General features: G+C 55.3%; 1 protein-coding gene across 1 annotated transcript in view; it reads right to left on the reverse strand.

The window, feature by feature from the left end:
• Positions 1-12302, reverse strand: part of SIGLEC15 (sialic acid binding Ig like lectin 15) — a 14642-nt gene extending 2340 nt beyond the window's left edge. Inside the window, exons 1-4 of the mRNA XM_029234021.1 lie at positions 12251-12302; positions 2719-2778; positions 1949-2332; positions 508-888 (exon numbers count right to left, since the gene is read on the reverse strand). Of these exons, the coding sequence (XP_029089854.1) occupies positions 508-888; positions 1949-2332; positions 2719-2778; positions 12251-12302 (877 nt within the window). The remainder of the gene's footprint in view (positions 1-507; positions 889-1948; positions 2333-2718; positions 2779-12250) is intronic.
• Between the last annotated feature and the right edge of the window lie 481 nt (positions 12303-12783).

Below are 12783 nucleotides of genomic sequence, written 5' to 3' on the forward strand. Positions count from 1 at the left end.
CATCAGGGAACCGTGTCCTATTCATCTCTGTTTTCCCAGCACCTATGCCGATTATCTGCTGACTCCTCCACACACCCCCATCAGGGAACCGTGTCCTATTCATCTCTGTTTTCCCAGCACCTTGCAGCACATAGTAGCTGCTCAGGTTGCTTGTTGTGACCGAATGAAATGGTGCTATTTGGGAAAGCCTGTGTGTGGTCGGAACCCTTCCTGATGAGTCATTAATGGGGTGCTGGTAAAGAGGTGGGCTCAGAGCTATATCGTCTGGGTCTACATCTCTCTGACTCTAGGCTAGAGGTAAGTTCCCTAACCTCTCTGGCTTCAGCTTCCTGATTGTAAAATGGGCTCACGCTGGTTCCCACCTCCTGGGCTTGATGCAGGGAGAGGAAAGTGAGATGATGCACAGGTGCATAAGTGATGTTCTTCTGCTTGTGTCATGCCAGGTGGTCAGCCTGGAGGAGAGCCCCGGCCGCCCCTCGCACCTATCCTGGCCTGGGGCGCACCCACCTGGGCGGCGGCGGGCTGCGGCGCGGGCGGCCAGAACGCCGAGCAGCAGAAGCACCTTGAGGCCAAGCGCACCGAGCAGGAGGGCGATTGTTGAGGCCCTGGAGGCACCGTGGAAACGGAACAAGTAGACACTGGCTTCGGCGCGGCCCAGGCTGTTGGAGGCCGCGCACGTGTAGCGGCCGTCGTGGGCCAGCACGGGCAGCTCGGCGGTCACCTGATGGCCGTGATCTTGACCTGGGCTCGGCACAGAGGCCAAGCCGTTGCCCAGTGCTGGGCCGGACCAGGCGAGGGTGGGTGGCGGCTCCCCTTCAGCCGTGCAGAGCGCGTGGAAGGCGTGCGCCGGGCCGGGTAGCACCGAGATGTTGACGATCCGTGGGGCGGCTGCGGGCGACGGCCCAGGAGGAGCGGGAGGAAGCGAAGTGCGGTCAGAGCAGCGGCAGGCAAAGGGCAAGGCAAGCGCAAGGGGCAGCCTCCCCGTCCCCTTGGCCCAGAGCGTTGGAGAAGGGAGGCAGGGGGGAGCAGGTGATACGGAGAGGAAGCAAGAGGCACTCGGGCGCCACTATGCCTGGGTCCCAGTACCGGTGTGACCTTAGGCAAGTTATTCCGCCGCTCTGTGCCTTAGTTTCTTCACATGTAAAATGGGGATCACTTACATTACGGGGCTGTTGAGAAGATTTGACAAGTGGGGTGCCTGGGCAAGTGCTCGCTAAACGCCGTTACTATTGTGGTAGCACACGACTGGGGGCAGTCTGCTGGAGTGATTTCAAGGGCACCTCTCACTCCCAGACAGCCTCACCAGGACCTAGACTTGAGACGATTCACTGAATTGTTGGGACTGTGGGACTGGGGCAGACAAGGGCAAAGAAACTGAAATGCACTCAGAGAGGCGGCCCAGCCAGCCCAAGGGCACATGGGAGGTTCTTGGCAGGGTCAAACTCAACCCAGAACGCCTGGGTCCCCCACAGGGGGGCTCCGGGATTTTTACAAAGCTCCTTAGGTCATTCCAATGCTCAGCCAGGGTTGAGAACCACGGCTCTAGGATCCTGATTCCCACATCTTTATACCACAGGGTCTAGAGAAGTGCCGGGCACTTGGTGGGCTTCCTGTGCACCCCCTCTGTGCACACAGCCCACTGCAGTCCTTGCCATATTTAAGGTGACCGTTCCTTGTTTTTCTCCCCCCTAGTTTGAGAGCTGTTCGGGCATATTCACTCTCTACGAGCTTCATTACAAGGCCCAACCCAGGCCGCCCCCAGCCCTTCCTGGGGCCAGGATTCGGCGGCATTTTTTAACAACTTCCCGGGTGGCCCGTAGCCATCGCCAGGTGTGAGACCCCCTGCTCTAGAGAAAGGGGTGTGCCTGTTGTACCCCTTCCCATCCCAGCACAGAGCCCGCACCTAGGGAGCCCTCGGACGCGGCGGGGAGGCGGGCGGCGCGCTCACCGGTCACGCGGAGCCGGACGCCGTGGCGGCTCTCGTAGCGCTCGTGGACGTCGCCGGCAAACTCGACGCGGCAGAAGTAGCGGCCGTCGTCGGCCAGCGCTAGGCGCTCGACGCGCAGCGACAGGTCGTTGCGGCGCGGGTTGCCGAGCAGCCGGAAGCGGCCGTGCAGGCTGAGCGCCGTCTGGCAGAGCTCGCTGCTCCGCGCCGCCGCGCACCGGAACACCTGCGGGCCCGTGTATGGCTCGCCCGCGCGCCAGATGGCCGTGAGCGGCCCGTCGTAGTGGCGGTGCGGGTGTGTGAAGGTGCAGGGCAGCACTGCCGCCTCGCCCGCCGCCGCACTCACCTCGGCCGGCAACTTCATGGACCAGCGCTGCGCCGGCGCACCTGCGGGCGGGCGGGCGAGAGGCAGGCGGCATGCGGCAACCCTGCCCGTGCCCTCGGGGGGCCTGGAAACCTCAGGACTTGGGAAGCGCCCTCCCTGCCCTCGGGGGTGGGGGGAGTCTGGAAAACCACCCCAGGACTCGAGAAGCATCTCTTGTGACTTTGACTGCCGTGACTTTGTAGGTGCCTGGACTCTCCCCCCATTTCCCTGGGACTATTTGCCTCACTCAGGGTGGTCCCACCTCACTTACAGGCCCAGTGACCCCAACCTCTTTCCCATCAAAACTTGCCCTGCTGCAGAAAAGCCCTGGGATCCCATGGTTACAGTACAGTCCCAAGACCACCCCCCTACCCCTGCCCCAGATGGCGACAATAATAAAGGCACTTACTGTGCAGCTCTGTGTTGAGCAAGTTCCTGGTGGTATCTCTTTTAGTTCTGACAAATGATCCTAGAGGTAAGCAGAGTTATTCCCGGGTTACATGTTATAAACCGAGGCACAGAGAGTTTGAGGCCTGAGGTCACACAGCTAGGATGAGGCAAAGCTGATGTTCAACCTCAGGATTGCCTGACCTCACTGTGGCACTCTAGTGCACTAGGGCATGGAAACTTGGGGCTTATCCAAGCACAGCAACACTCCCATTGACAGAGGGGAAACTGAGGCCTTGGGAGGCGGTGGTATGTTTTGAAGCTGGTGTGTTGAGTTGGTGGCTGAGATTCCTCTACAGTCAACCCAAGTGGGTTTCCCAAAAGGCCAGTGCCCAGACAGGGAGCTGAGGGAGGGGTGGACCGTTATGTTGCCTCCTTGCTTTGCACAAGTGCCTCTGGGCTCAACTTTCCTCACCTCCCATGTTGTGAGCCTCTGAAGCATGGTTGAGCTAAGGTCTGGAAGCTGCACTCTGCCTGCAGCTTACGGAGGGCTAGAGAGTCACCGCCTGTCTTGTTGCAGATGTGTGCTTCTCTGGGGGTGGGGTGAACGGGGTGGGTGGATGGGTGTCAGTGCTGGGAGGATCAGGTCAGGGGGCCTGGGAGCCTCCTCCAGAAGGGAGGGACAGGCTTAGCCTCTAGTGCCCAGGTACAGTTCAGGAAAGGGATCTTTACAGGGAATAATATACCAGCCCCTATATTTCCAAAGGGCTTTGCAATTCACCAGGTTCTTTCATATGCTTCACATCACATGACTCCAAGTCCAGTGTTCTTTGCTCTGTGGGGTAGCCGCACTTGTTTCTTGGGCAGGAATCTCCACAGCCCACAGCTGGCAGACCATCCTCCAGGGAACCCATACCATCTATGAGTAATGTACAGGTCAAGGCATTCCTTCTGCTCAGAACCAATGTTTCCTGCCCCTCACGTGATGGCCCATCGCTCTTTGGAGCCTTCGCCTTCCTTCCCTGTGACGGCCCTCCCGGGATCCCATCATGGCTATCCTGGACCCAGTAAGCCTTCCCTTCTCTGGCAGAGGTCCTAGTCCTTCACCTGCCCCTCTCCATCCTCACTACCCACTTGGTACTTTCCTTGCAGTATAGTGTCCTGACCCCGGGGGCTCCAGGTGTGTGTTCCAGGCCAGGTAGAGCGGGGTATGAATCGGGTTGTGTGAGCTGTGCCTCATAGAAAACCTCAATTTGGGATCGTGCCGCGCTTGCAATGAAATAAAACCACAAGGTGTTTTTTTTTTTTTTTCCACACAGTCTGCTTCTAAGCCAAATCTCCTTTCTTCTGGACAAGTGGAAGTATGCTTTTGAACCCAAGCGGGGGACTTGACATAGTTCCCTAGTAAGAGCTCATTTGTTCAGTTGTTAATAATCAAAGGGCCTAGTTCCAAATTTGAGAAACCCTTCCTGATGGTTTTTCTCGTTCAGTCAGTACTTCTAGCTGCAGAAAGCATCTCCCAGTCTTGAGGCTCAGCCCCTGCCTCAGTTTTCCTGCGTTCCCACCCTCTGTGACCTCAGCCTTCTCTGACCTCCTGCATTTTTCAGGCATCACGGAGCCAGGCACTGACTCCCCAGGGATTGTTTACGGTTGTGCATTCATCAATTGGCCATCACTGATCGGACACATTCCCCACTGGAAGCCAGGCACTGGGATTAGAGCCAGGGCTACAAAGAGCAAGAGAATAATTTATCAGCCTGTTGGAGCTCACAGCTCAGTAAGGGTGACAGATCTGGGAACCCGTAGTTACACTAAAGCCTGCCAGGTGCTCTAATGAGGGACATGAACAATGTTCCCTCTGTCTGAACATGGTTCCTGGCCCCTTTCACTCACCAGCTCCCTCCTAGTCGTCCCCGGGCCTCAGCTGAGTCATCCTACAGCGGGAGGCCTTCACTGAGCCCTAAGCCTGGGTCTGGCACCCCTTCCCCATGCCCCAGGGCTGGCAGAAGTGCTTCCTCTGTATGGGCATTGCCTGTTCAACTGTATGTCTCGTCCAGGCACCCAGAAGCTCTGGGAGGGCAGGGAACATGTGTGGGGGTCATATTTGTGCAGCTGTTGCCTAGCCCGTGCCTGCCACATAGTAGTTGACGTTGACTTGAATTGCTGAGAGGGAGCAGAAGGGAGGGTGCCCGGGCTGGCAGGAAGGGTGGGTGGGCAGGGGTTGACTGAAAGCCCCATGAGAAAGGAGCTGCCTCCTCAGCAGAGCCTTGAGAAAGGAGTGGGATTTGCTAAGCCCTGAAGTAGGCTAAAGGCATTCTAGGCAAAGGGTAAAATGGAAGTACGGACATCAGCATAGAGGTTGCAGGGCATGAGAGGATAAGGGTGTCAGAGTACATGGTGCTTTGGGGGCTCGCTGGGAGACATTGCTAATCTTATTCCATAAGCGAAACAATCCATGGGGTGCTGTCATTAGCCCCCCTTCCGGAAAGGGGATCTGAGGCTCAGAGAGCCTGAGGACCTTGGCAACGTCATTTGGCCAACCAGGCAGAGCCAAGGCTTCCCCTCGGAGTGTAACTGAGCAGGACCCTATGAGGTCTTCCCGGAACAGATCCCCACCCATGTCCTCCGCCTGCCTTTCGTCTGTAGAAAAACCGTAGTCAAAGAATCAATTTAATCAGAAAAGTGAGAAAATGCAGAAAGAAAGGAAAACAGTCAAGCAACACAAAATAATTATACTTCAGCCAGGAAACAAATTCAAGGACCTCTAGTTCTTCCTCAAAGACCATAGGTAGTATTCTGAGCCAAGTCCTTCGAGCTGTTTTGCAGACACTGAAAGTGCCACCAGGTGGGAGAAGTTAACTTATGCTGCCCACAAGCAGGGAGACCCCAGACCAGCTGGAAGGTTGATGATACTGACTCCTGATGACCTCACCAGCAACCAGTCAGAAGAGTGTCCATGAGCTGATCCTTGAACACTGCTCCTAGACTCCTCACTACCCCCTCCAGGGCGGGACACACAGTTTTGAGGGCATTAGCCCACTGTGGCCCCCTTTGCCTGGCAAAGCAATAATGCTATTTCTTTCTACTTCACTCAAAACTCTGTCTCCTAGAGCAGAGCCCCCCAGGGAGGTTTAATCAGTGAACAGAGGCTGAATTTCGACAATAGGTTGTCCCTGGGCTCCGCTGCTCGAGGATGACAGCCTAGATTGGGAGCATCTGATGTGTGGTACAAATGACAGGTCAGGGCCCTTCCCTCCCTGGCTGGGTTCTGCTCTGGGAGGAGAGAGGGCACACAGAGGCCCTTTCACCAAGTGTGACAGTCTTGGCCCCCATTAGGGGGAGATTTGTGTTTCCTGTTTGTCTGCTGCATGGTGTTCCAAGAGGTGGGCACCTGGACTCACTTTTACACAGAGACCTTTGGTTGAGTTCACCCAGGGGACTTGAGGTGAAGGTGGGAAGTCCCAATAGGAATTACCCAGGGAGCAAATGCATGTGCTTTGGCAGGAATCCAAGCTCCCCAGCCTCCTGGGACATTTACTATTCCCTCTGGTAGCTCCTGCATGTCTCTTAGGACAGGGCAGGGATAGCCCCCTGAACTGGAATCACAGCTCCTTTTGATAGGGTCTCTACTCTTCCTGCTTCATGTCTATCAACCTCCCAGGGTCAACAGGAGGCCCACATTCTTCCCCTTGTCCGAAATTCCTCCTCTCAATGGTGGGCCACTGGGCACGGTGAAGAGCATTCCAGCTTTGGTAAGGCTGGACATGGGTGACATTCTCACTTGTATCAAGCACCCAGTCTGTGCCTGGCACTGTTCTAGACTCATCCACTTACAGGGAGATCTTTGGGCGAGTTGCTTAATGTCCCAGGTCTCAGGTTCCTCTGCTGCAAAATGGGGTACATAGTACTTTCCTCATAGGACTGAGGATTGAGGATGGAATGAAGTCACACGTGAAGGTCAACCGGACAGTGCTGACACTCAGCAAATGCTCAGTGATGTTAGTTCCCTCCTTCACTGGCCGTGCAAAGAGAGTGGGACCAGGAGGGAGCATGGGGGTGGTGCTAACCAGTGCTGGGGAAGGAGAAGGGCTCTGGACGGACAGCTCAAGGCCATACGGGGTGGGGGTGGGGGGGTCAGGAAATTGATGCCGGAAACTGCACCATCCGTGGCTCAACTTGGCACCTTAGACCACACGTCATGCAATAGCGCAGGCCTTGCCCTTAACTCACCTGAAAGCTAGTCATTGATTCATGTACTTATTCACTCAATAGATGTTTGTTGAGGGTCTGTCTTGTGCTCGATACTGCGCTGAGTGTTGGGGATGCAGCTATGGTGACAATCAGTGGCTACCTCAGTGTGTTTACAGCCCATCCATTGCCCAGCCATTGTTTGTTTTTCATTTATACATGATTCTAACGAGTTTGTTTAAGTAGCTTCCCAGATTTGGGAAATACAGGTTGAAAAGCTAGAAAGTGTCTTCTGTTTGTAGTCCATTGAAAGCAGCAAGGGGTGATATAATCAGCATTCAGTCAGGGAGGCAGTTTCAGTAAAAATAATGTGACGATCAGGACAGAAATGATAAAAGTACAGCGCAAAAGGGACCCTTTAGAGGAGGGGTAAGTGCAGAGGGCCTTGAGGCATCATGACACTGCAGCAGGCTAGTGAAACATTGCTCGCGGGGATGACCTGAGTCACCTTGGAAAGGTTCATTGCCATGAGAGGCATGCCCCTCGCATGGGGTCTCAGGCGTCTGTCTGGGGTTGTAGCCCTGGCTAGACTGGCCCTGACTTTGTGACCATAGGTGAGTCCGCATAGCTCTCTGGCCTCAGTGGGCTCGTCTGTCAAATGATGTCTCTAGATGCTTACTAAGGAGAATTTCAAATCTAAAAGTCTGTGTCCAAAAATGATATTTGGATAAAAATGACAAGGAAGCCTGGCAAGCATTTGAGAAATATGTCAATATAAAATTAACTGAAAGGCTTTTAGGTACTTAAAGTAAGCCATTGGCTGTTGAGAAAACTCAGCTACGCAGAAAGAGGCATCCACTCTTGATGGTCCTGTGCAGCTGTTTACTAAACTCTCCACATTGCTCCCTCATGCCCCCTGTGGTGATGATGCACATTGAGGCAGGGCTGGGGCTGTAGCACTGGGTACCAGCTTCCACGTAATCATAATCACGAGTCAACTGAGGGGTAGTTAACTCACCCTGGACCTATTATCCCAAAGCCCTGTGCCAGTGGTGTCAGGGTGGGACGAGAACTCGGCAGTAGAAACATCTGCAGAACCTGGATGGGCAGAAGTGGCATCTGGATGGATCAGAAATAGAGGCCTTGGTTTTGCCTGCAGCTAAACCAGGTTCCCACCAGTTCCTTGGTGAGGAAGGAGGCAGGGATGTGCATGGGAGCCTCTCTGTAGCTCATGTGCAGTGCGTTCTGTGTGATGGCATTTATGTTAACTAGCGAGAAAACTGTTTATGATTTTGTACCTGAGCATGCGGCCGTCGCTGTCCATGGACCACAGATAGGAAAGCAAGCCAGTGGTGGCGGCTGTGATGGGATAATGGCCAATGGGGGTGTCCTCAGAGAGTGGTGCTTTAACAAGAATTAGGTCTGCTGGGGTGGGATTTTTGTGACAGGTTTCTGGAGGAAACAAGCATGGACATTGAGGGGGAGAAGGATGATGCCAGGCAGGTGCTCACCACGGACAGACGATGCCTCGTGGAGGGCTAGACTTGTGGCCCTCAGAGGTGGAGCCCCTCAGAGATCTGCTCCCCACCCCCTAGGAGGGCTGGCATTATCAGCTGACGGGCAGCCAGTCTGATGAGGCCAGCTGTCTGTAAGGGGCTACCCTCCTTGGGGATACCTGGACATGTTAGTAGGGGTGTTCTCAGCGAATGACTCCAGGGGTGGCTTCTTGGGCATTGCGGCGCCTGAAGGGTCAGGAGAGGGTGTTTTGGGGCAAAGACAGATGTTCACCTTGGCCACCGGACCTCCCCAGTTAGGTGTGTGGCTCGAGCTGGGCAGTTGCCTTTCACCCGATTCCCTCCCGCACCTCAGTTTGCTCTCAGTAATTCTTCCTTCTGGGCCTGCATATAGTCCAGACAGGTTATCAGGGGGAGAAAAAGTGAGAATGGGGCAGAGACCAGAGGGGAGAGGAGGAAGCGGAACCAGGAATTCCATCCATCGGTGTGAAGCAGACCCCACAGGCTCCAGGGAGCTGGGAGACGCAAGTCAGTGAAAGGCCTGATTGTTCCCCTTCTGCCCTCCGGTTGTCCTGTTTCCCCTTTAACCCTTGCCTCTCCGGCCACTTGGTTGTGGAGCTGGCCCCTGTCGCCTGGGCTGACAGAGATGCAGAGCCAAGGGTGGAGCCTGCCCCGGGGCAGTGTCTGTGCAGTGCGCTGCTCTTGGGAGTTCTGATTCCACCTGTCCCTGCCGTGCTCTAGCTCCCTGCACCCCTCCTCCTCCCGGGTAGGACTTCTGGGTCCCAGCTGCTGGCCGCAGGAGCCAGCAGGGGCAGAAGTGTCCCGGCTCATTCAGCCTCCATTTCCTTTTGGGCCCACGGCAGCAGTCCCTGACCTTTCCCCGTGTCCCAGATAAGCGCCCCATGTCCTTGGGTGACTGCTGTGAATTGTCTTGCCTCCTCAGTTTGTTTTTTTGCAGTGGTTCAGAGCTAGCCAAGTAAGTTCCTCTGAGCCCCAAGCTTTGCCCCGGGCTCACCACCCACTGCACGTAGGTGTAGGCGATGGCAAGGGCTGGGCTGGCACTCAGGAGACTCCAGTTCACATCCAGCCTGTGACACCCAGAAGTGCCCTGACCTCGCCGAGCCTCCCTGAAACAGGGAAAAGGGCCCCCACTTTGCAGGGTTGTGGCGAAGAGTAAATGAGCTGGGCGTTAAAAGCCGGGCACGACAGTCCTTGAGGATGACAGCTGCTGTGATTGCTGCGCCAGCTCATCAGAGATGTGGGGACCAAGGTCACTAAGTGGCCAGAGTTCCCAGACTACTGCTCTTCCCACCACCCCTCACCTCCCGCTTTCTAAAAGCAGATCTGGGGGGAGACAGAAAGGAAAGACAAAAGAGAGTGTGAGGGCCCCTGGGAGATGAGGGGCTGCCCCAGGGTGCTGGGCAGGGGGGACGCCTGTGTGAGGGAGAAGTCATGGAAAGTGGAAGAGGGGGGTTTCCTGGATGAATTCCTCCACTTCACTTTTGCCAAAGGCCAGCCCTGGGCCCTGTGCTCAGAGGTGTGACAGGGATGGGACTGTGACCTGTGGCCACCTTGCTCTCAGGCCCCTTGGGCTCCGGCCGCTTCCAGGCCCGCTGCCACATGGAGAGGCTGCAGAGGGATTTCAGGAAGAGGGACGCTGCTCACCCTAGTTTAAGAGCTCTTGGTCTCAGCGGTGAAGCAGCTGCCGGCCACGAGAAGAGGGGTCCCCTCGCCGACCCAGCTGCATAGCTCCCACGTGTGCCCCACCTCCCCGGGGAGTCGTGACATGCAGCTGGAGCATTTGTGTGGTCTGGGTTTTGTACTTGAACATGTGACTGCTCATGCTTCCTGTAAGTTTTTTTTTGTCTTTCACTGATTCATAGCTGCTGACTCTTAGCAGGAGAAATAAACCAAACCAAAACAAAAAACCCCCAAACCTAGTGTCCCTTGAAGTTATGTGACTTGAGCAACGTTTCATTACCATTTACTGCACAACCGCTGAGCGCCAGGACTGTGCTGGGGGCCTTCCACCCATGATCTAATTCTCCTTCAAGCAGCCACGAGGTGATGGGGACCCGCATTTACCGAGGCTCAGAGAAGCTAGGTAACCTGCTCAGGGCCACAGAGTTAGGAAATAGCAGAGCCAGGATTTACAGCCTTGTCGGGCCTGTTCTCCTGTCTGCCCCAGGTGTGGGCAGGGTCACCTCTTCCAGCCCCACCCTCTACGTGGGACCCCACCCGAAATCATCCAGAAAGATGGCTGAGCTAAGTCAACTTGGGAAAAGGAAACCCCTCCCCTATCAGCCCCCACCACAGGGCTCTGTGGGTGGGACAGTGGGCAGTATGGGGTCAGGAGGTGGTGGCGTGTTCCCGTCTTGAGCCACATACCCCCAAGTTCAAATCCCAGTTTCACCCTGCACCGCCCACTGAACCTCTTCGTGCCTCAGTTTTCTCATCTGTGAAAAGGGAATATAATAGTTCCTTTCTCATAGGATTATGATGCTTACGTGAATTACTAATTAAATGCCCAGCACTTAATAAGAGCTGTGTAGGCACTTGCTGTTAGTATTCAATCCCGAACAGAACTCTACTCTGTGTTGAATGCTAGAGAGGAAGGATCAAAGGCCTGAGAAGTGGGAGTTTATAATCCAGTCGTGGAGATAGGACCCCACCCAAGGAAGACTGACTAACAGCTTGGAGCACCATGATGTCAGTGCTGTCACCATGTGGCACGTGATGGCCAATGGCTGTGCACATGGAGGCCTGGATGCCAAGTCCAGGAACACAGTCATGAGGATGTCTCAGGCTGAGCGGGGTCGAGGAGCGGATTGGGGCCTGGACAGAGGGGCTCATGAGGGTTGTCTGTCATCATCCCAGTGGCCCTCAACTGCAGCGTGCATCAGAATCACCCAAGATGGTTGAACATGCAGATTCCTGGGCCCTGCTCCTGACATATTCTGATTCTGCAGATCTGGGGTGGAGCTGAAGAACCTGCTTTTTTTTTTTTTTCTTGATGTGGACCATTTTTAAAGTCTTTATTGAATTTGTTACAATACTGCTTCTGTTTTAAGTTTTGGTTTTTTCCCCGCGAGGCATGTGGGGTCTTAGCTCCCCGACCAGGCATCGAACCCGCACTCCCTGCATTGGAAGGCAAAGTCTTAACCACTAGACCACCAGGGAAGTCCCAGAACGTGTTAACAAATGCACGCCACTCCAGGGATTCTGATGCAGATGGTCCATGACCACCTTTTGAGAAATACTGTTCCCAGGGACACTGACTCCTTGAGCTAAGTGACCTTAAGTGAAGTGACATTGATACTTAAGCCTGCAGCAAAGGGCTCCCACTCACTTCTTGGGGTTCCTGCTGGGCGGTCAGGGTGCCCTCAATCACTTGCCCTATTCCCCAAGTGAAGTCACCCCACCCTTACCCCAAACAGCCATGTGCTCTCCCCTCTTTCCCGGGGCTGTGCCCGTTAAGAAGCAAAGCACTTGGATGACAACACCACCCCCAGTCTGTCAGAGCCTGCGCTGTCCTCCCCAGAGCTGGCCCGTTATGCCCCTGGATCCTCACAGCAAAGGCCTGGGCGGGAGGCCTTTGTACAGGTAGAGACACTGAGGCCCAGAGGAGTCCAGACACTGCCTCAAGTCACCAGGAGCCCAAGGCAAAGCCTGGACTTGAACTTCTGGCTTCTGTCACCACAGCCTCCCAAAGTGCAGCTCTCCCTTCCCCACAGGCCTGGAGGCCCTGGCAACCCAGCTGCCCTGAGCGCAGGGAGAGAAGACCGTACCTAAAATTTTGTGAGAATCTATTCTGTTCTGAAAATGCACCAGAGAGCAGAGTGGGAGACTCACCCATCAGGATGATGCACATCAAGGAGGCCAGGAGTTGGAAGGAACCTTCCATGCTGTGAGGTATGGAGCCACCAGGCAGCCCCGCACTTAGCCAGGCCACTGGTGAGACCCCTGCTTGGCGTGGGTGTGGAGGAAGGAAGGTGAGAGGGGGTGGGTGGTGTGCCCAGGTCTGCACGCCTGCCGGGCTCTGCGGACGATGGAGGAACTGCGGAGAGGCAGCCAGGCGGCTCTAAGTATGATTAGATGAGACCCGTGGGGTTTAGTCATGTGGAAAACCAAGAGAGGAACCGCTCGGATGATTCTCCAGGACGGGAAACAGAGAAGTGGACAGGGAAGATGCAGGACCCTTTCCTGTGGCCGCTGTCCCTTTGAAAAATCTGCTGTTCTTTTGCTTCCTTCACTCCCTCTCTCCCTCCTCCCCTCTCCCTCCCTCCTTCTATCTTTCCTTCCCTCTCTCTTTCCCTTCCCACATGTTTAGTGTGCCAGGATGGGTTTTCATCCTGGTGAAGCTGTTTTACTGTGGCCATATAGGT

Source organism: Monodon monoceros, unplaced genomic scaffold (genome assembly GCF_005190385.1).
Source record: "Monodon monoceros isolate NGI ecotype Baffin Bay Population unplaced genomic scaffold, NGI_Narwhal_1 Super_Scaffold_1, whole genome shotgun sequence".
Classification (NCBI taxonomy): Eukaryota; Metazoa; Chordata; class Mammalia; order Artiodactyla; family Monodontidae; genus Monodon; species Monodon monoceros.